This window comes from Rhinopithecus roxellana, chromosome 11 (assembly GCF_007565055.1).
Source record: "Rhinopithecus roxellana isolate Shanxi Qingling chromosome 11, ASM756505v1, whole genome shotgun sequence".
NCBI classification, from domain to species: Eukaryota; Metazoa; Chordata; class Mammalia; order Primates; family Cercopithecidae; genus Rhinopithecus; species Rhinopithecus roxellana.
The window spans coordinates 36,173,874-36,197,776 of record NC_044559.1 but is presented as its reverse complement, the minus strand read 5'-3'; the positions used below and the strand labels follow the sequence as shown (position 1 = coordinate 36,197,776).

The following is a 23,903-nucleotide window of genomic DNA, read 5'->3' as shown; positions in this document are numbered from 1 at the left end:
TGAATAATCATAACCATCAAAATTATATTTCAAAAACATCTAAAATAATAAATTATCAAATAATGAAAGCATGTATGTCAAAACTTCTAGGTACAAAAGTTTGATTTTTGTACTGCCCACTTTATTAGACTGGTGGATGCATAATGCTCACAGAATATCTAAATAGTTGCCTAATGTATAAATATTATTTACAAATTCAAATTATTTATTAATAAAATGTACTGAACCTCACTGCAAAGAGAAGATTTTACTAAATCGAACTATTACAAAATGTCTACTTACTAAAAAGGAAACTGCTACTGTAATATCAGCTAGCCAAGCATATACAGCAAGACACTATTTCAATTCACTTTGATCGAGTTAGCATCTCAAGACTCAGACAAGGGCAAATAATCTCTTTGTATAAATAATGAAATTTATAATCAGATAGTTAATTGACTTTCCCAAGATAACTTTAATTGTGAATAGAGAAGAGTTCCTCCATAAATTGAAATAACATTAAGAAACATTCATTCTAAGAATTTTCATGACCCGGGCATGGTGGCTCACATGTTATCCCAACACTTTGGGCTGCTGAGGCGGGTGGACCACAAGGTCAGGAGTTTGAGACCAGCCTGGCCAACGTGGTGAAACCCCGTGTCTACTAAAAATACAAATAATTAGCTGGGCGTGGTGGCGGGAGCCTGTAATCCCAGCTACTTGGGAGGCTGAGGCAGGAGAATTGCTTGAACCTGGGAGGTGGAAGTTGCAGTGAGCCGAGTAGCGCCACTGCACTCCAGCCCAGGTGGTATTGCAAGACTCTGTCTCAAATAAAATAAAATAAAATAAAAAGATTTCTCATGTTATGGACTAAATGCTTGTGTCCCTTCAAAATTTATATGTTGAAACCCTAACTCCCAATGTGATAGTATTAGTAGGTGGGGCTGTGGACAGGTAATTAGATTTAGATAAGATTATCAGGGTAGGGTCCTCATGGTGAGATCAGTGCCTTACGAAGAGACCTTGCTCACTCTCCAGCTCTCACATGTTCGCACTCTCGCACGCGCTCTCACTCTCTCCCTGGCTCTCTCTTGCTCTCGCTCTCTCCTCCTCCCCTTCTCTCTGCCGTGTAAGGACAAAACAAAAAAGGCAGTCATCTTGTTCTATCTTTATGTGGCAGAGAGAGAGGGCCAGGAAGACGGCCTTCACCATGATGGCACTCTGGTACTGGACTTCTGGTCTCCAGAACTGTGAGAAATAAATGCCCATTGTTGAAGTGACCTAATCTGTGGTATTTTGTTATAGCAGCCTGAGCTAAGACATTATGCTTTGAAGAAAATTGATAAACAATGTTAAGAATATGGACAGGGCAATACATAGTATTTAAAAAACAACTGCAAGAAAGATTTAAGACCTTGGTTCTGATCAGCTGAAAATGACAAATGTAGAATTAGCTATATTGAGAGGAGGATTTGCTCATTTTACATTGTCCTACACAGTCAGAGGCAACAAAATCTTATAAAGTCAGGGGCAACAAAATAAGTGGCTATAAATAGTTCAACATAAGGCAAGCTTATCTAAGAAAGGAATTTATATGCCTAGCACAGAATACTCTGAATTTTGTTGTGACCCACAGTTCAGTCTTTGGTTCTATTCTCCCTCTCTATGCTAACATCCCTGGTAATCTCATCCAATTTCATCAATGGTTTCCAATTTAATATTTAAGCCAACTAACCTCCAAATTTATATCTACAGTACAGATCTCTCTCCATCAATTGCAGACCCATATATCCAACTGCCTCCTCACTATCTCTTTTCTGATATCTCAAAGACATCTCTAACTTGGCATACCATAACCAAATATTCTTCCTAAAATCTTCCTCATATTAGTTGATGACAACTCTGTCTTTCCATTTGCTCAAACCAAAAAACCTTAGTCATCTTTGACTCTTCTTTCCCTCATCCCCCACATGTAGACCATCAGCAAATCCTATTAATCCTGCATTTAAAATCACATTCAGTATTCAACCAATTGTCACCACCTCCACAACTACCAACCTGTCCAAGCTACCATCATCATCATCTCTCATCTAGATTATAGCAGTAGCCTCTGAACTGGTACACTGCTACTACAGTCTATTCTCAGGTAGAAACTAATAGAAGCTTTATAAAACTAAGCCATATAATATTAATCTTCTGCTCAAAATCCTTCAATGGCTCTCTCATTTCACTTAGGGTAAGAGTCAAAATCCTTACAATGGTCTACAAAGCTAAGAATATTTAGCTGATACAGCTCCATCCTTCACGGATCTCCATCCCCTCCACCAACCCCTTAATTCTACATCCCCAACCATCTCCCTTGTTGTGTAACTTCTCTGAGTTCATATCTGACTAATCTCCCCATCAGTAATTCAATTCCAGCCACAATGGCCTTTATACTGGTCCTCATGCACACCTGGCTTGCTCCTGCCTTACGGTCTTTGAACTGACAGTTCTCTCTGCCTAGAATGTTCTTCCCCTCGATATCTGTATGGTTGAACTCTTTCACTTGCTTGAAGTCTTTTCTCACATGTCATCTTTTCAATAAAACCTAAGCATATCATCACATTTTAAATGTAACCCCCAGATCTTTCTATTCCTCTTTCTCTGTTCTACTTTAATTTTCCATTGTACTTATCACCTTCTAACATACTATATAATTTATATTTATTATTTAGTGTTTGTCTCTCCTAGCTTGAATTAAGTTCCACAAGGATCTCTGTCTTCTTTGTTCTGTGATGTATCCCAAGGACCTAGAGCAGTGCCTAGCACTTAATAGAAGCTCAAAAAAAAAAAATTGTCACATTAATAAATGAAAAAAATAAATAAATGAATTCATGAAAGAGGCTGTCATATACACATTTTAATGCTACTTTTATTTTTAAACAGTCAACTTTCTTAGTAGGTTAAGAGTAAAAATTTAATTTTATTAGCTCTCACAAAAAAGTAAGATCTGCTGTTTTTGTTAAGTGGGAAGAATTTAATGGAATTAAATGCATTACCTGTCACTTCTCCCTCCTCAAAGTTAAAAGAGAAGAAATAGATTGACCGTGTTCATTATTATCATATTTCTAAAAGAAAATGTAAGCTACTTTGTGAATTTCTTCAAGGCAACCTATAATCTCATGTGTACTTATATACTATCCTAAAATAACTAAATATGTCCTTATATGTTATATGACTAACCGAGATAAAATACTTCAGATAAAATATTCATGAATTTGAGTTGAAAGATTTTACATTTTTCTAAGTCAAACAAAACTACCAAGTTTTTACACTTTGAATGCCAGAGTTTAAGTGCGTTTTCTGGTAGTCAATACTGCCACCCAATGGCAAATGTTAAAATCTAAAGCCAAAAGATTGAAACAAAATAAGACCAAGATTCCAAGAACGAATGCTTGATAAAATAACATTTTAAATGTTCAAATTCAATTGCTTCTCTCAATGTTCAGAAGTAATTATACAGGAAGTAAATAACATAATTTATTAGAGTAATAATCTTACAAAACATCTCTAATTGAATGTCTACATATCACTATACTAGTAAACTAAAACATTTCTAATTCATTCATTCAACAACAACAACAACCACAACAAATGCCAGTGGCTAGTACATGCCATGCACTATATTAGGTTCTGGAAACACGAAGATGATCAAAACATAATCATTCCTAACTTCTTGGAGTTTATATTCCACTGGCAAAGATAATCAAAGAATCATACAAGCACGTAATTATAAACTGTGATAAATGCTATAAATTTAAAAGGTAGGGTCCTATGACAGCATATTACAGGGGGATCTGACCTGGACTTAGAATATAAATGGGGTAAGGGTTTTCTAGGAAGAACTTTGGAATTAAAAAAGGTCTTGAGATAGTGAGGGACTGAGCATCTGAGAAACGAGTAAGTTACAATAAAGTGTGACTTTAAATAAAGATCAGAGGCACTACGCAACAAAACTATTAAATTACATGACTTACATTTCCAGATCCTATATTTCAATCGATAATTTAAAAGTTTAAAACAGCCAACTTCAATCCTTATATGAGAACCGTACCTGAATTGAATTTAAAAGGAATACTAAAAACATAAAAATGTCCTGAAGACATTTAAAAGAATCAAGCAATAGGATTGAGCAGGACATTCTGGAATAGAAAACGAACAGGAACAACTTGATAACAGTTAAGCAACTGTCTTATATATAAATGATGGTGACTTGTTTTTCACTGTTCTCTGTAGAACAGGGAAAAAAAAATCTGTTGTAATACATTAAGAAAAAATTGTATGCTGAAGCCTGCTGGTTTGTCTCTTAACCTGTCTACCCCTACATCTAGTCCACACTGCAAAGTTCCTCTGAGTAGACATGAGAGAACAAATTGGCCCATTCCTTGTTAATTATGGTAACAATCTATAGTTAAAAATATATCATTTGAATTTTTTGTTTGGGAATCTCAATCATTTGAATCCCCTTTCCTATGTTTGGGAGAATCCTTTATTGTGTGAATTTTGTTCAGAAAGAGAACCTCTTTCACTACAGATACAGGAAAGTTAAATTCCCTATTTCGTATCTCTAGGCAGCCATGGTATGGACAAGACCTAGGTTTAGCCAAGCAGATACTATTAAGCAGAATTCAGTCTTAATAAGTGATGCAAAGATGTAAAGACAATTTACAATTCTTTCTGTCCATTCCTGTAGCATGCAGTACCTACTGTAAGGGTGCCAGTGGTAGTAACCCAAGGTCCCGTGGCAATGACAGGAATGTCCTACTCAAACTTTCCTTTGGCTTCATCTTTGCTATAGGCCTAGCCTTTCTTTGTAGCTGGCCTCTTTCCAACAATAGTTTATCCAGTCTTCTCATTTCTCCTGTGAGCTACTCAATATCCTTTTGTATTATTTAGAGAACAGGTTGAGAGAAGCAAAAATAAGTTGCTGAAATAAGGTGAAAGCTTATTTCTCTCTAACGAACATTCTAGAGATGAATGGGCCAGTGCTACTTATTATAGTTTATGTCATTTATCATCCCCAGGAAAATATGTGAATGATCTAATATTTGCATACAGATTTTATACTCACATCCTACCAATCTAAACTTAGTAACTGATATGGTTTGGTTGTGCCCTCACCCAAATCTCATCTTGAATTCCCACGTGTTATGGAAGGGACCGGGCAGAAGGTAACTGAAACATAGGGGCAGGTCTTTCCTGTGCTGTTCTCGTGATAGCAAGTAAGTCTCACAAGATCTGATGGTTTTAAAACAGGGAGTTTCCCTGCACAATCTCTTTTATCTTGTCCGCCGCCATGTGAGACATGCCTTCCACCTTCCGCCATGATTGTGAGGCCTCCGCAACCATGGGGAACTGTAAGTCCATTGAATCTCTTTGTTTTGTAAATTGCCTGGTCTCTGGTATGTCTTTATCAACAGTGTGAAAACAGACTAATACAGTAAATTGGTACTAGTAGAGTGAAGCGCTGCTGAAAAGATACCCGAAAATGTAGAAGTGACTTTGGAACTGGGTAAACAGGCAGAGGCTGGAACAGTTTGAAGGGCTCAGAAGAAGACAGAAAAATGTGGGAAAGTGTGGACCCCCTAAAGACTTGTTGAATGACTTTGACAAAAATGCTGATAATTATATGGACAATGAAATCCAGGCTGAGGTGGTCTCAGATGGAGATGAGTAGGAAATGTTGCCCAGGCTGGAGTGCAATGGCACAATCTTGGCTCATCACAACCTCCACCTCCCGAGTTCAAGTGATTCTCCTGCCTCAGCCTCCTCAGATTTTTTTAAAGTTACATAAAACAGAGAAACATACAACTACTCGGAAGGGAGTTGGTGGGAGGAACATCATACCTTGGAATCTACTTTGAAAATTACTGTTCTATTGTATTCTTTACACATGAACATGAATTCAATTTGTTATATGTTGCTTTGATGTCTTATAAAAATTGATCATCTATCCCAATGTTTGGAAGCCATTTTAAGAGACCAGTGCTTTTCAAAGTTGTCTTTTTCCCTCAGGTGACTTATTAAAATTTAAACAAATTTTACAGAAGCAACCAAGATGTCCTTCAGTAGGTGAATGGATAAACTGGTACATCCATACAATGCAATATTATTCAGTGCTGAAAAGGAATTAGCTATCAAGCCATAAAAAGACATGGAGGAAAGTTAAATGTATCCTGTCAAGTCAAAAAGACCAATCATAAAAAGCTACATACTATATGATTACAACTATATGATATTTGGGAAAAGGTAATACTATGGAAACAGTAAAAAGATCAGTGGTTGGCAGGGGTAGGGGAAGGAAAGAATGAATAGGCAGAGCATAGGGGATTTTTAGGTTAAAAAAACTATTCTGTTGATACTATAATGGTGGATACATGTAATGATACACTTGTCCAAACCCACAGAATGTCCAACACTGACAGTGAACCCTAATGTAAACTATGACTTTGGTTAACAATGATTTGTCAATGTGAGCTCATGAACTGTAACAAATATACACTCTGGTGGGAGATAGTGATAATGAGAGAAGCTGTGTATGCATTGGGGCAGGAGGTAAATGGGAATTCTCTGTACCTTCTGCTCAATCTTCCTGTGAACATAAAACTACTCTTAAAAATGAAGTCTATTTTTTCTATTTTACTGTCATAGAAGCAGATGAGTCTACACAGGTCCCTGTACTTTTAATCATATATTTAATATGTATATATCATTATCTTTGAAAACTATATATTATGACAAAATTAAATATCATACAACGAACTTATGTGCCCTCAAGTAGTCCCAGCTACTCTAAAGGCCAAGGTGGGAGGATCACTGGAGCCCAGGAGTTTGAGACCGGCCTGAGCAACACAGAAGGACCTCACCTCTACAAAAAAAAAAATTTAATTAGCTGGGAATGGTGCTGTGCAACTTGTGGTGCCAGCTACTCAGAAAGCTGAGTTGGGAGGATCATTTCAGCATGGAAAGTCAAGGCTGCAAAGAGCTTTGATCATGCCACTGCACTCTAGCCTGAGCCACAGAGTGAGATCCTATCTCAAAGAAAAAGAAAAACCAAAGAAAAAAATGACACACAAAGACCAGGTAGGTTAAGCAAAAGAGAAATGTTAGGAAGGAACTCAAGACTTAATATAAAGCTAGGTTTTTCCTCTGTGTTATCTTAATAAAACCGAAGTTTCCAGAGGGTAACTCATTTTTTAAAAATATACATTAGCATAGAGGCAAACAGAATAAGTCAAGCAACAACAAGGTATAAAATATAATGGAGATAACAACAATCTGTTACTCTAACCTAAAGAATCCAGTTCCAAATAACACTTGGTATAAAACTACCAGATTTTGAACCTCATAAAGATCACCTCGGCAGTGCACATTTTCAAATGTCTCTCCTTCTTTGATCATTCCCCATTTGTCCTAGAAGCAAATCTATCTCTTCTTACCTCACTGATTCCTTCCCATTCTATATATCTGAAATAAAAACATCATTTTCCCCTAAATGATTTTGCTCACAATCCTACCTACTTTGGAGCTATGTTTCCTTAAATACAGAATCAGGATCAGGTTTGAGGCACAAAGTAACCAGTCTGCACATAATTTGTCTTGAAAACACCATAGTATCTCATTTACCAGCCCTCTACCTTCAAACATATAAATTGAGAAATCATTTCCTTAATTATTAAGAAAATGGTATAAAAATTGGTCTGATTTCTGCATTTTATAATTTACAAAGGATTTTCACACTATTCTCCATAAAAAATGTATATGTATTTATAAATAAATGTGTATATATGCATATACACTCACACATACACATACATAGAGATGCATTTCTTAGATTATTGCTATTATAACTTTGCTTTTAAAGTGAACATACCCAGTATTTGCTTCCCCATTTCCATTTGCTTATAGACATATTAGATTCAGGAATTCTTATGATTTGGGACACTACTCATGAGAATAATAGGATATGAAAAGGCCAAAAAACAAAGGCCAGAAAAAACTCCTAACGCTTTGAATCAGATCTATATGACAAGACTCACAAAATAAAGCATTTCAAAGAAGGACTAGTGAAAGTAAATAAAAAACAGAAAAGGGGACAGAATTGTTCAGAGAATGTTATACAAATGTATCCCTCGTCTGCTTTTAAGACTGCTGAAATGAGGTGCAGACTAATAGCAATTGAAGACCGGTTTGAAAAATACTGTATGAGCGATATTTCTATTTATCAAGCCTTAAATTAAATATAATACGGATAGACCACTGTCTCTATAGAAAAGACAGTTATTTTAGTTTCACGACAGAAATGAAAATAAAATTACATCTCAAGGCACTTTTGGGGAGAAGAAAAGTCACAAATAATTAAAAGAGTCACTTAAGGGGGCGGAGCAAGATGGCCGAATAGGAACAGCTCCAGTCTCCAACTCCCAGAGCGAGCGACACAGAAGACCAGTGATTTCTGCATTTTCAACTGAGGTACTGAGGTCATCTCACTAGGGAGTGCTGGACAATCGGTGCTGGTCAGTTGCTGCAGCCCGACCAGCGAGAGCTGAAGCAGGGCGAGGCATCGCCTCACCTGGGAAGCGCAAGGGGGAAGGGAATCCCTTTTCCTAGCCAGGGGAACTGAGACACACAACACCTGGAAAATCGAGTAACTCCCACCCCAATACGGCGCTTTAAGCAAACGGGCACACCAGGAGAATATATCCCACACCTGGCCGGGAGGCTCCCACGCCCACGGAGCCTCCCTCATTGCTAACACAGCAGTCTGCGATCTAACCGAAACGGCAGCAGCAAGGCTGGGGGAGGGGCACCCGCCATTGCTGAGGCTTAAGTAGGTAAACAAAGCCACTGGGAAGCTTGAACTGAGTGGAGCTCACAGCAGCTCAAGGAAACCTGCCTGTCTCTGTAGACTCCACCTCTGGGGACAGGGCACAGATAAAAAACAACAAAAAAGCAGCAGAACCTCTGCAGACGCAAACGACTCTGTCTGACAGCTTTGAAGAGAGCAGTGGATCTCCCAACACGGAGGTTGAGATCTGAGAAGGGACAGACTGCCTGCTCAAGCGGGTCCCTGACCCCTGAGTAGCCTAACTGGGAGACATCCTCCACCAGGGGCAGTCTGACACCCCACACCTCACAGGGTGAAGTACACCCCTGAGAGGAAGCTTTCAAAGTAAGAATCAGACAGGTACACTCACTGTTCAGCAATATTCTATCTTCCGCAACCTCTGCTGCTGATACCCAGGCAAACAGGGTCTGGAGTGGACCTCAAGCAATCTCCAACAGACCTACAGCTGAGGGTCCTGACTGTCAGAAGAAAAACTATCAAACAGGAAGGACACATACACCAAAACCCCATCAGTACGTCACCATCATCAAAGACCAGAGGCAGATAAAACCACAAAGATGGGGAAAAAGCAGGGCAGAAAAGCTGGAAATTCAAAAAATAAGAGCACATCTCCCCCTGCAAAGGAGCGCAGCCCATCGCCAGCAATGGATCAAAGCTGGTCAGAGAATGACGTTCACGAGATGAGAGAAGAAGGCTTCAGTCCATCAAACTTCTCAGAGCTAAAGGAGGAATTACGTACCCAGCGCAAAGAAACTAAAAATCTTGAAAAAAGAGTGGAAGAATTGACAGCTAGAATAATTAATGCAGAGACGGTCATAAACAAAATGACAGAGATGAAAACCATGACACGAGAAATACGTGACAAATGCACAAGCTTCAGTAACCGACTCGATCAACTGGAAGAAAGAGTATCAGCCATTGAGGATCAAATGAATGAAATGAAGCGAGAAGAGAAACCAAAAGAAAAAAGAAGAAAAAGAAATGAACAAAGCCTGCAAGAAGTATGGGATTATGTAAAAAGACCAAATCTACGTCTGATTGGGGTGCCTGAAAGTGAGGGGGAAAATGGAACCAAGTTGGAAAACATTCTTCAGGATATCATCCAGGAGAACTTCCCCAACCTAGTAGGGCAGGCCAACATTCAAATTCAGGAAATACAGAGAATGCCACAAAGATACTCCTCCAGAAGAGCAACTCCAAGACACATAATTGCCAGATTCACCAAAGTTGAAATGAAGGAAAAAATCTTAAGGGCAGCCAGAAAGAAAGGTCGGGTACCCACAAAGGGAAGCCCATCAGACTAACAGGAGATCTCTCGGCAGAAACTCTACAAGCCAGAAGAGAGTGGGGGCCAATATTCAACGTTCTTAAAGAAAAGAATTTTAAACCCAGAATTTCATATCCAGCCAAACTAAGTTTCATCAGTGAAGGAGAAATAAAATCCTTTACAGATAAGCAAATGCTTAGAGATTTTGTCACCACCAGGCCTGCCTTACAAGAGACCCTGAAGGAAGCACTAAACATGGAAAGGAACAACCGGTACCAGCCATTGCAAAAACATGCCAAAATGTAAAGACCATCGAGGCTAGGAAGAAACTGCATCAACTAACGAGCAAAATAACCAGTTAATATTATAATGGCAGGATCAAGTTCACACATAACAATATTAACCTTAAATGTTAATGGACTAAATGCTCCAATTAAAAGACACAGACCGGCAAACTGGATAAAGAGTCAAGACCCATCAGTCTGCTGTATTCAGGAGACCCATCTCACATGCAGAGACATACATAGGCTCAAAATAAAGGGATGGAGGAAGATCTACCAAGCAAATGGAGAACAAAAAAAAAGCAGGGGTTGCAACCCTAGTCTCTGATAAAACAGACTTTAAACCATCAAAGATCAAAAGAGACAAAGAAGGACATTACATAATGGTAAAGCGATCAATTCAACAGGAAGAGCTAACTATCCTAAATATATATGCACCCAATACAGGAGCACCCAGATTCATAAAGCAAGTCCTTAGAGACTTACAAAGAGACTTAGACTCCCATACAATAATAATGGGAGACTTCAACACTCCACTGTCAACATTAGACAGATCAACGAGACAGAAAGTTCACAAGGATATCCAGGAATTGAACTCATCTCTGCACCAAGCGGACCTAATAGACATCTATAGAACTCTCCACCCCAAATCAACAGAATATACATTCTTCTCAGCACCACATCACACTTATTCCAAAATTGACCACATAATTGGAAGTAAAGCACTCCTCAGCAAATGTAAAAGAACAGAAATTATAACAAACTGTCTCTCAGACCACAGTGCAATCAAACTAGAACTCAGGACTAAGAAACTCAATCAAAACTGCTCGACTACATGGAAACTAAACAACCTGCTCCTAGGGCCGGGCGCGGTGGCTCAAGCCTGTAATCCCAGCACTTTGGGAGGCCAAGACGGGCGGATCACGAGGTCAGGAGATCGAGACCATCCTGGCTAACACGGTGAAACCCCGTCTCTACTAAAAATACAAAAACTAGCCGGGCGAGGTAGCGGGCGCCTGTAGTCCCAGCTACTCGGGAGGCTGAGGCAGGAGAATGGCGTGAACCCGGGAGGCGGAGCTTGCAGTGAGCTGAGATCCGGCCACTGCACTCCAGTCCGGGCGACAGAGCGAGACTCCACCTCAAAAAAAAAAAAAAAAAAAAAAAAAAAAAAAAAAAAAAACAACCTGCTCCTGAATGACTACTGGGTACATAACGAAATGAAAGCAGAAATAAAGATGTTCTTTGAAACCAATGAGAACAAAGATACAACATACCAGAATCTCTGGGACACATTTAAAGCAGTGTGTAGAGGGAAATTTATAGCACTAAATGCCCACAAGAGAAAGCAGGAAAGATCTAAAATTGACACTCTAACATCACTATTAAAAGAACTAGAGAGGCAAGAGCAAACACATTCAAAAGCTAGCAGAAGGCAAGAAATAACTAAGATCAGAGCAGAACTGAAGGAGATAGAGACACAAAAAACCCTCCAAAAAATCAATGAATCCAGGAGTTGGTTTTTTGAAAAGATCAACAAAATTGACAGACCGCTAGCAAGACTAATAAAGAAGAAAAGAGAGAGGAATCAAATAGACGCAATAAAAAATGATAAAGGGGATATCACCACCGACCCCACAGAAATACAAACTACCATCAGAGAATACTATAAACACCTCTATGCAAATCAACTAGAAAATCTAGACGAAATGGATAATTTTCTGGACACTTACACTCTCCCAAGACTAAACCAGGAAGAAGTTGAATCCCTGAATAGACCAATAGCAGGCTCTGAAATTGAGGCAATAATTAATAGCCTACCAACCAAAAAAACTCCAGGACCAGATGGATTCACAGCTGAATTCTACCAGAGGTACAAGGAGGAGCTGGTACCATTCCTTCTGAAACTATTCCAATCAATAGAAAAAGAGGGAATCCTCCCTAACTCTTTTTATGAGGCCAACATCATCCTGATACCAAAGCCTGGCAGAGACACAACAAAAAAAGAGAATTTTAGACCAATATCCCTGATGAACATCGATGCAAAAATCCTCAATAAAATACTGGCAAACCGGATTCAGCAGCACATCAAAAAGCTTATCCACCACGATCAAGTGGGCTTCATCCCTGGGATGCAAGGCTGGTTCAACATTCGCAAATCAATAAACGTAATTCAGCATATAAACAGAACCAAAGACAAGAACCACATGATTATCTCAATAGATGCAGAAAAGGCTTTTGACAAAATTCAACAGCCCTTCATGCTAAAAACGCTCAACAAATTCGGTATTGATGGAACGTACCTCAAAATAATAAGAGCTATTTATGACAAACCCACAGCTAATATCATATTGAATGGGCAAAAACTGGAAAAATTCCCTTTGAAAACTGGCACAAGACAGGGATGCCCTCTCTCACCACTCCTATTCAACAGAGTGTTGGAAGTTCTGGCTAGGGCAATCAGGCAAGAGAAAGAAATCAAGGGTATTCAGTTAGGAAAAGAAGAAGTCAAATTGTCCCTGTTTGCAGATGACATGATTGTATATTTAGAAAACCCCATTGTCTCAGCCCAAAATCTCCTTAAGCTGATAAGCAACTTCAGCAAAGTCTCAGGATACAAAATTAATGTGCAAAAATCACAAGCATTGTTATACACCAGTAACACACAAACAGAGAGCCAAATCATGAATGAACTTCCATTCACAATTGCTTCAAAGAGAATAAAATACCTAGGAATCCAACTTACAAGGGAATGTAAAGGACCTCTTCAAGGAGAACTACAAACCACTGCTCAGTGAAATAAAAGAGGACACAAACAAATGGAAGAACATACCATGCTCATGGATAGGAAGAATAAATATCGTGAAAATGGCCATACTGCCCAAGGTTATTTATAGATTCAATGCCATCCCCATCAAGCTACCAATGAGTTTCTTCACAGAATTGGAAAAAACTGCTTTAAAGTTCATATGGAACCAAAAAAGAGCCCGCATTGCCAAGACAATCCTAAGTCAAAAGGACAAAGCTGGAGGCGTCACGCTACCTGACTTCAAACTATACTACAAGGCTACAGTAACCAAAACAGCATGGTACTGGTACCAAAACAGAGATATAGACCAATGGAACAGAACAGAGTCCTTAGAAATAATACCACACATCTACAGCCATCTGATCTTTGACAAACCTGAGAGAAACAAGAAATGGGGAAAGGATTCCCTATTTAATAAATGGTGCTGGGAAAATTGGCTAGCCATAAGTAGAAAGATGAAACTGGATCCTTTCCTTACTCCTTATACGAAGATTAATTCAAGATGGATTAGAGACTTAAATGTTAGACCTAATACCATAAAAACCCACAAGAAAATCTAGGTAGTACCATTCAGGAAATAGGCATGGGCAAGGACTTCATGTCTAAAACACCAAAAGCAACGGCAGCAAAAGCAAAAACTGACAAATGAGATCTAATTAAACTAAAGAGCTTCTGCACAGCAAAAGAAAATACCATCAGAGTGAACAGGCAACCTACAGAATGGGAGAAAATTTTTGCAATCTACTCATCTGACAAAGGGCTAATATCCAGAATCTACAAAGAACTCAAACAAATTTACAAGAAAAAAACAAACAACCCCATCAAAAAGTGGGCAAAGGATATGAACAGACATTTCTCAAAAGAAGACATTCATACAGCCAACAGACACATGAAAAAATGCTCATCATCACTCGCCATCAGAGAAATGCAAATCAAAACCACAATGAGATACCATCTCACACCAGTTAGAATGGCAATCATTCAAAAGTCAGGAAACAACAGGTGTTGGAGAGGATGTGGAGAAATAGGAACACTTTTACACTGTTGGTGGGATTGTAAACTAGTTCAACCATTATGGAAAACAGTATGGCAATTCCTCAAGGATCTAGAACTAGATGTACCATATGACCCAGCCATCCCACTACTGGGTATATACCCAAAGGATTATAAGTTATTCTACTACAAAGACACATGCACAGGTATGTTTATTGCAGCACTATTCACAATAGCAAAGACTTGGAATCAACCCAAATGTCCATCTGTGACAGACTGGATTAAGAAAATGTGGCACATATACACCATGGAATACTATGCAGCCATAAAAAAGGATGAGTTTGCATCCTTTGTAGGGACATGGATGCAGCTGGAAACCATCATTCTTAGCAAACTGTCACAAGAACTGAAAACCAAACACCGCATGTTCTCACTCATAGGTGGGAATTGAACAATGAGATCACTTGGACTTGGGAAGGGGAACATCACACACTGGGGCCTATCATGGGGAGGGGGGAGGGGGGAGGGATTGCATTGGGAGTTATACATGATATAAATAATGAATTGATGGGTGCTGACGAGTTGATGGGTACAGCACACCAACATGGCACAAGTATACATATGTAACAAACCTGCACGTTATGCACATGTACCCTAGAACTTAAAGTATAATAAAAAAATAAAAATAAAAAAATAAAAATAAAAATAAAAAAAGAAAGTTAAAATGTAAGGCACATTGCTTACTTTGCATTGCTGTAATAGTTATTTTTCTGAAGACAAGGGACTGAAAAATAGAAGTCATAAAAAAGTGTTGCAGTGGAGGTAAAAAAAATCTGTGTAAATAAAATATATGTGAGTGTGTACTCCACATATTGTTTCTAAAAATTTCAAAAGATCTGCCATATATATCATAGCGACAACAGTTAATAACAATATATTGTATATTTGAAAATTGCTATGAAAGCAGATTTTAAGTGCTCTTACAACAAAGAAATGACATGTATGTGAGGTACACAATGTGTGTGTGTGTGTACATATATATACACACATATATCCAACATCATGTTGTACAGTGTGTGTATATATACATGGTTTTTTACTCATCAATTATCCTAAATAAATATTTTAAAGAGAAAGACTTAGAAATTTCCTTTTGTAACTCCGTCTTTTATCTATTTGAACATTTTTTATTTTTTGCAATTTGAATAAAATATTTTATTACTATTAAAAAAAGAGTCACTTAAAATACATGTCCCTGTAATTATAGAACATTTGGAAATTTGTATCTGTCATAATTGTAATTGGTAACCAAATTTGATTTAATAAGAAATCATAGATCTTTTGTGCAGTTGACATACCTAATATTTTTTATGAGCTAACATGAGCTTAAGACAGGCATAATTTATACAAAGCCTAAAATAATTCCTCTAAGTACTGAACATACTCAACAACACTTTTTTGAAAACATCATCTCAGCAATAATGAATACAACTACATGAAGAGTATGTTCTCTTTGGTTTTTAACTTAGGAACTATTGCTACTATTTATTACACTGTATTATAATAACACATAATCAAGTACTTCAGATTATGTAATTATTGAGTCAAATTTCCCTATTTCAACAGGATTAATATGTTGGCACAAAGGAAGCTCTTCATATGTAAATGCAACTAGCAAAAAGTAAGCTTTAGGTGGGTAGGTGTATGTATAACTAAGCATCTCTCTTAATTTCATAATGATAATATTCATTATTTTATATCCAGATAAACAAGTAAGCCAACATTCTTCAGTATAAACTTAATCTTTGATGATAGATATTTATAAAAATTACTTAGATATTCTTTCCTAGGAATCTGACTTTTGCAATAGGCAGCTAAAATACTTTTAAAAATATTCCAGTTCTTTTTAAAATAGCCACAAGATGTCAGCCTTTCCTAAGAAATAAGTTTCATATACTGCAGTACCTTGTAAGATGGGCATTTATTTTTGTAATATACTATTTATATTACCCTTATAAATCCAATTTGAATTGCACCACATTAAATTCAGTGAAGTCACCAAATTTGGGGAGAGTCGACAACAAATTACAGAAGACCATAATGATCACACACCTAACAATTCAGTTTCATATATCACTTCATGTAGTCTTCAAAGTAGTATGGAAACAAAATCTTTGCCAATTAATTCTATTTGTGACAAAAAAATTAAGAAGTTGATTATTAATCTGAACATTCTAAAAATAAAAGTAAATACATGAGGTTTGGGTGTGCAAACTATAACGAAACAAATGTGAAATTTGTATTAATCTATTACACATATGAATCAGTGTTTCAAAAGCCATCACACCACACATGCTTACCTTGCCAACTATCATTGCAGACACATAATTTTTCTCCCGTTAGGTCACAGTAACCGTGATCTGGACTACCACAATTGGCTTTACAGTAAGGAATATCACAAGCTTCACCCTTCCAGTATTTATCACATTCACAATATACTTGACTTGGAACAGAGATACTAGTTGTACACTTCCCATGACCAGAGCAATTGTTAGGACAAGAATTGATTCTGTAAAATATAATTCATATATATTCAAATTGAAAAAGAATTTCGGTTGATACATCATAAATTTTATAATTTTTATACTGTGTCCTATGTGCTTATAAATGTAACACAATTTCACAATGTAATTCTTTACTCTGTATCCTCTTACTCTTATGAAATTGTTAGTATTTATTTGCAGTTGGTCTTAGTTTATTCAACAGATTTACTTTGATACCAAGACTCCAAATGTCTAACGACTACATGCTCAACATCTGCAGGATCTGTACAGGTCCAAGCAAAATGTTTTGTAAAGACTTAAGTACTCAAATGTTTTGAATGTATATTTTACATTAAAAAAATTAAATTCATGAATATTCAAAACTATATGAGAAGTCAAGATATAACTTGGCTGTATAATATTTAAAGAGCATGCTATCACCTGTACACTCTTACAGAAGGAAAGGGATGTTTATCATATTTAGTTTTAAGACTCTTTAACTGATTATATTCTACTATATATTTGTTATCCCTTGCATACATACTTGGATACATTGTAGGATGAATAATTCCATAATAAATTGTTAATTCAAAGATATTTAGAATATTTCTGGTGAAAAATTATCTGGTTATCAATTTTTACATTCTGAAGAAAAGAAAAAAAATAATATATAGACCTCCTCTCTAGCCATTCCTGTGAAAGCATCTGAAAGCATCTCTCATTACTTTACCCTCAGTCTTCTAGATATAAAAATGTTTTTATAAAGTGTCAGGCATATAACAGATTCACAATGAATATTACTTTTCTTATTTTAGAGGAGATAATGGTATATAGCCACATATCTCTCAAGCCACAATTTCCTCATGTGTAAATGGGAAATATACCCACTTGACAGAACTGAAGGTAATTAAATGACATAATGTATGTATAGCATTCAGTACAGTCTCTGCATTAGAGACTACAAAAACTCAGCTCCCATAATCCTCTTCAAATTACAAGTAATATGCCTTAAAGCACTGAAAGGCAGTTCACAACTCCGTGCAATCTCACACATATGTTGCTACCAGTAAAGTTACACTAGTATTTGTTTACTTAATCACTTGCCAACAAACAATTGTAAATTTCATAATTGATTTTCAACCAAACTTACAGGCTTAGATCACATTTTGTGGCATACTATTAAGATTTTATGTCACTTAAGAAGGGAACCTACATACTAATTTGAAATTTTACACAGTAGTCTGTCTGCTTCTGGTATATAAGACATTAATAAAAATAAACAAAAAAAAAACTCTTTTACATTAAATTACAAGAATCATTAAAAGATGGAATTTTAAAAAAATACTTACGAATAGAAAATGTTGAAACCAGTTAGATTATATGCAGCATCGCTAAAAAAATGTAACAGTGCATAGCCAGATGTAGTAACAACTTCAGGCACAGTTTCATTGCCCCTTATTTCAGGGACTATCAAGCCACTAAAAGAGAACAAAACTGAGTATTGTATGTGTAGATATACATAAGACTGTTAAGCACATAAAATTTACTCAGAAATATTCTTACCAGGATCAGTAATGCTTGTACATCAGAATGGGCAACTAAAAGGAGAATAAATCTGAAAGAAGTTCTTCTCCATTTCTCACTAAATTAGTTCTACTACTGCTGCCAATACACTAAAATCTACTTTCATGCTACTGTACCCCATTTTTTTTCTTATTATTTGTAAGGCAATGTCTCATTTCTCCTTCTTGTCCTGCTATCCATCCTGTCATAATACTACAGGGTACTCTTTCACTTAATTCATATAAAACTTCACTTAAAGTCACCTTGCTACTCTAATAAGTGACCCTGTACCTTTACTTATTCTGATTGGTTTAAAAATCCGATGAAGCTGAAGACACTCTACATCAGCTAAGCAATTACAATTACATTCTAATTATAGCTGTACATTTCCAATACATTTATCTAGGTGATTTAAAATTAAATATTTTTAAAAATTTAAAAATATATATTTTTATGTTTTTCTAATTTTGCATATCTATGCAAATTGCATTAATATATTACTATTATATTACTATTCCAAAACAAATATGGCTCACATAAGCCCGTAAGCACACAAACAAAAATTTGGAGTGGGGGAGATATAAATGTACAAAATAGTTTTAAACTAGTAACTTGTACTTCGTTTTAAGACTACTTGTTCATGAGGAAAATTACCTATCTTCATTTAGTTTTATGTTCTAACCTCTCTAAATCTATGAAAACATGCAATAGGTGAAAGAAAAGAAGCTGCTAACAAACAAATTATATAAATCGACACAGTCAATTCCTTTAGAAAGAGTTAAAGTTATGTTTAAGTACCGCTAAGAACTGAATTCCCCCATTCAAATCATATTTGACACATAAATGAAATACTATAGTCAAATAATTTATTTGGAAAATACATTCTCAAAGACAAGTTAAAAAGTAATCAACTCTTAACGCTTTAGTAATTATTATTACATCTACTAGATTATGTTTGTGAAGCAACAAATGATTTTAAAATGAGACTCTCAAAATAATACAAACCCTATGACACCAGTCTTCGTTATACATACATATTGCTCATTGTAATAAAATCATATAAAGGTATTACTAAAAATAATAGGTCTTTATAATAGATACAGCTAGTCTCTGAGAGCTCTCTGAAAGTGATAAAAAGAATAGGTCTGGGCTGGGTGCAGTGGCTTACGCTTGTAATCCCAGCACTTTGGGAGGCGGAGGCGGGCGGATCATGAGGTCAAGAGATCGAGACCATCCTGGCCAACACAATGAAACCTCATCTCTACTAAAAATACAAAAAAAATCAGGTGGGCGTGGTGGCACACGCCTGTAGTCCCAGCTACTCAGGAGGCTGGGGCAGGAGAATCGCTTGAACCCGGGAGGAGGGGGTTGCAGTGAGCCAAGATCACACCACTGCACTCCAGCCTGGTGAAAAGCAAGACTCCATCTCAAAAAACAAACAAGAAAGAACAGATCTGTTTGGTTTTTTTGTTTACAAATATTCTAAAAACAATGAATAAAAGAGAGTTTCTACTTATTGTATAATACACCAGGAAATTTGGACCAACTGAAGTCTAGTAAAATGACAAATTATATAAAAACAAAAAAATCAGCTTGAAGGCCTGCCCAGGCATTGAGGCCACTTACTCTATTGGCATTTGCTGATTTCAAGGCTGGAGGTAAGACTTGAGGGGCTAAAAAAAAACTGCGTGGTAAGGATTTCAAGGATTTCACAGAGTGAGGGAAACAACAAGTGAAACCCAGGGCCTTCATGTTGAACTGAGATTTCAATGGTTGGAAGTAAAAGCAAAGTACCTAAAGTTAGGCCCTCCAAAGGACTGCACTGCAGCTGAGCTATGAATCACCCCAATATCTGAGTTTGGATTGAGTTGAATATGGATTGCTAGTGTCCCCAGGTAGTCTCTGCAAGAATATAATCTTTCTAGGCCTCAAATTATTACTATATATGATTTTCCAAACACAACATCCAACACACAATTGTCCAGCACACAGTAAAAAAAAATAACACTTCTCCATTCCAATCCATTCTCCACATTCTAAAAAGTCTTGCCTACAGAATCAAAGTCCAACTTCTTTAGTGTGGTGTATAAGACAGCAGTATTACAGTGATTAAGGGATTAGGATCTACAATTACATAACCTAGATTCATTTTCTGACTTACTAGATAGGCAACCTTTGGGCCACTCACAGAAAATCCGTGTCTCAATTCTGCATTTGTAAAATTGCAATATTAAGACCTACCTAAAGGTTATTTTGAGGATTAAATAAACTAATGCTTACAAAGAACTCCTGCACATTGTCTGGCACAAAATGAGCACTATACTGATTGTTGTTTTGGAGGAATGTGACTCCTACGTATCCTTCACATTTCCTACAATAAAGTTACTCAAAACTTTTTACTATTGCACTAAAATATAATGCTCTTTAATGTGTCTATACCTTTGTATATATGCTTTTCTCTCTCTAGAATGTCCTACCTGACCCCCATACTTCATTCTTTTACTCATGATGAAAGTCAACATGAAGGATTATTTATTTTGAAATTATATAGTACTCTTTCATAACCTGACTGTAACATTAACTAGGCTGTGTGAAAAATCTGTTAACATACCTCCACTAATGCATGACTACTGCATACTAAAGAATTGGCTGGCTTTTGTCCCCAGTTCTTGGGATATAACCTCTAAATTCTTGAAATTTCCTGAGTGATAGGAGCGTCTTCCTATTTACAGTGAGCCCTGAAAATTTATGCTAATGAGGTGACTCATGGTGGGCCCCTAATTAATTTAAGGTAAAGATATAATTGAGAATAGGGGATGGCCACTCCAGAAACACTAACCATGTGATTGAAGTGTTGGCGCCATATGGTATTAGCCTAACTTCCCAAGAGAGAAGGGGATGGGAGGGGCTAGAGATGTGAGTTCAGTCTCATGGCCAATGATTCAATCACTCATGGGTACATAATGAAACTTCAATAAAACTCTGCACACCTGAAGCTCAGATGAGCTTCCTTGTTGGTGATACATGTTGATGTGCTGGGTGGCTAACACATTCTGAGGACCCAGAAGCTTTGCATTTATGATCCTCCCAGACCTCATTCTATGCATCTCTTTATTTGACTGGCTCTGATTTCTATCTTTTATGATAAAACTATAGTCATAAGTGTAGAACTTTCCTGAGTGCTATGATAATTCTAGTCAATTATCAAAATTTTTGGAGAAAGTAGGAACCCCTAAATATGTAGCCAGATGGTCAGAGTAGGTGGGGACCACCAAGCTTGCAGCTATTGTCTAAAATGACAGCAGTGTTATAGAGCAGCAGTCCCCAACCTTTTTGGAACCAGTGACCAGTTTCATGGAAGACAAAATTTCCACAGACCAGGGGGAGGACGATTTTGGGATGATTCAAGCACATTACGTTTATTATGTACTTTATTTCTATTATTATTACATTGTAATATGTAATGAAATAATTATACAACCCACCATAATGTAGAATCAGTGGAAGCCCTGAGCTTGATTTCCTGCAACTAGATGATCCCATCTGGGGGTGATGGGAGACAGTGACAGATCATCAGGCATTAGATCCTCACAAGAAATGAGCAACCTAGATCCCTCACATGCACAGTTCACAATAGGGCCTGTACTCCTACGAGAATCTGATGCCGCCGCTGATCTGACAGGAGGCGGAGCTCAGGCAGTAATGCAAGCAATGAGGGCAGCTGTAAATAAAGATGAAGCTTTGCTCACTTGCCCACCACTCACTTCCTACTGTGTAGCCCAGTTCCTAACAGGCCAAGGACTGGTAAGGGGATCTGGGGTGGAGAGGAGACCCTTGTTGTAGTGGACTGTGCTCTTAACCTGGAAATCTGTTCTAGCCCAACTGCAGGTAGTTGGTATCTAAAGTCACTGCAATAGCTATGCCTTCTTCCTTACTATGTACTCTAAGCCTGTGACAGTCTCTGGAATTAAGTGTTGAGTAATAAATACTTATACAATTGAAATAATTCAAACATATTAGATTCTGAATTCTTAGCAAGATGAAGTACAAACAACATACGCTTTTAAATCAGGAGATTGAAATTCAAGTCCTAATCCTAGCTCTACCATCTATTAGAAGCAAATAACTTCTCTGAATGTCAATTTTCTCAACTGTAAAATGGGGATAATAGTACTGAGTACTTCCCCAACACGATCTTTGTGAGGATTAGATGACATTTAAACTGCCTAGCCTAGTGCTTAACATCAAGTGGATATTCAATATCAATAAACATGAGTTTTCCATTTCCCTTAGGAGGGTTAACAAGAACACTTGCTAATGAGAAATCACTAATTCCATCTTCACAGCCATATACTAAATCCCACCTGCTAATTATCTTCCTTTAGTAACAAGAAAGTGTTGGTAAGAATGCTAATGGATGAGTATTAATACAAAGTAATTAGAATTACTAGATAAACAAATGAACAGGCACACACCTAAATGATGGTCAGCCAACGGTATCATAAAAATAGAGTTAAGATAGCAAAGTGATGTTTAAATTGCTAAAAATAAATGTATGAACTGAGGATCAAATTTAATTGTTACAATAAATTGTCTTACAACCAAATTATTTGCAAGGCTCCACTCTATTTTCTCTCTATTGTCCTTAGATGAAGGACTGCTTATGGCTATCCCTTTTCTAATGTTCAAACAACTCAAAATTTTAAGCAATAGCAGTATCACAGAGTAAGTACCTAAGCTCCTAAGGAAATACAAGTCCTTACATTTTTGTCCAAAATAGTAATTCACATTCCTGATAAAACAGAACAAAACAAAACGTATTAGAATGGAATGAAATAGAACATTTGCCACATGAAAAGTAAAAAGAAAAATTGGAAAGAAAAAATTTTGAAGGGACCAATAAGCTTTTATCCATACTTAAATTTTCAACAACGACAGAACATATAAGAGATATTGTATAAATAGCAGAAGTAAATAATATGAGTAACTTATCAACAATCATGTTAAATTGTATACAAAATCTATACTACATGTTCATAATGTTTTCTGTGTCTGTTTTCTCCTATTCATGAATTTTTTATAATAATGTAAACATACATAAGATTTTTAAATTGATACAATGCTATAATTTTAAAATTAATAATCTGCCATACTACTAACAATAAAATATTTTGAAGCAAACAAAATTCTCATATTTTGAGAATTGATAGAAACTCCATCTTTATTAACCATTGCACAAAGCATAACTTAACTCTTTGAAGCAGAATTTTAAATTTTACCATTTCACTAAAATAAACAACTATAAAAAAAAACTTGTCTATTCATTCGTCAGCTAGAATTCACTCTAATATATCCAAATAGATAGTTCTAAAAACATATTCAATCCACTTTAAAAGAATAAACTAAATACAATGAGAATAAAAAATATTTAGAAAGAAATCTATATTTCCAATATAGTACTTATCTGTTATATCAATATTTACATAATTATTACCTAAATTGACAGTTACAGCAAATAACAAAGTATTATAATCATCTGTGAAATGTAACTATCAATACCTTTCCTAAATTTATTTTGCAG

General features: G+C 36.5%; 1 protein-coding gene across 1 annotated transcript in view; it reads right to left on the bottom strand.

The window, feature by feature from the left end:
• Positions 1-23,903, bottom strand: part of ATRNL1 (attractin like 1) — an 845,855-nt gene that overhangs the window by 793,893 nt on the left and 28,059 nt on the right. The window contains exons 4-5 of the mRNA XM_030941431.1: positions 18,109-18,237; positions 16,577-16,785 (exon numbers count right to left, since the gene is read on the bottom strand). Of these exons, the coding sequence (XP_030797291.1) occupies positions 16,577-16,785; positions 18,109-18,237 (338 nt within the window). The remainder of the gene's footprint in view (positions 1-16,576; positions 16,786-18,108; positions 18,238-23,903) is intronic.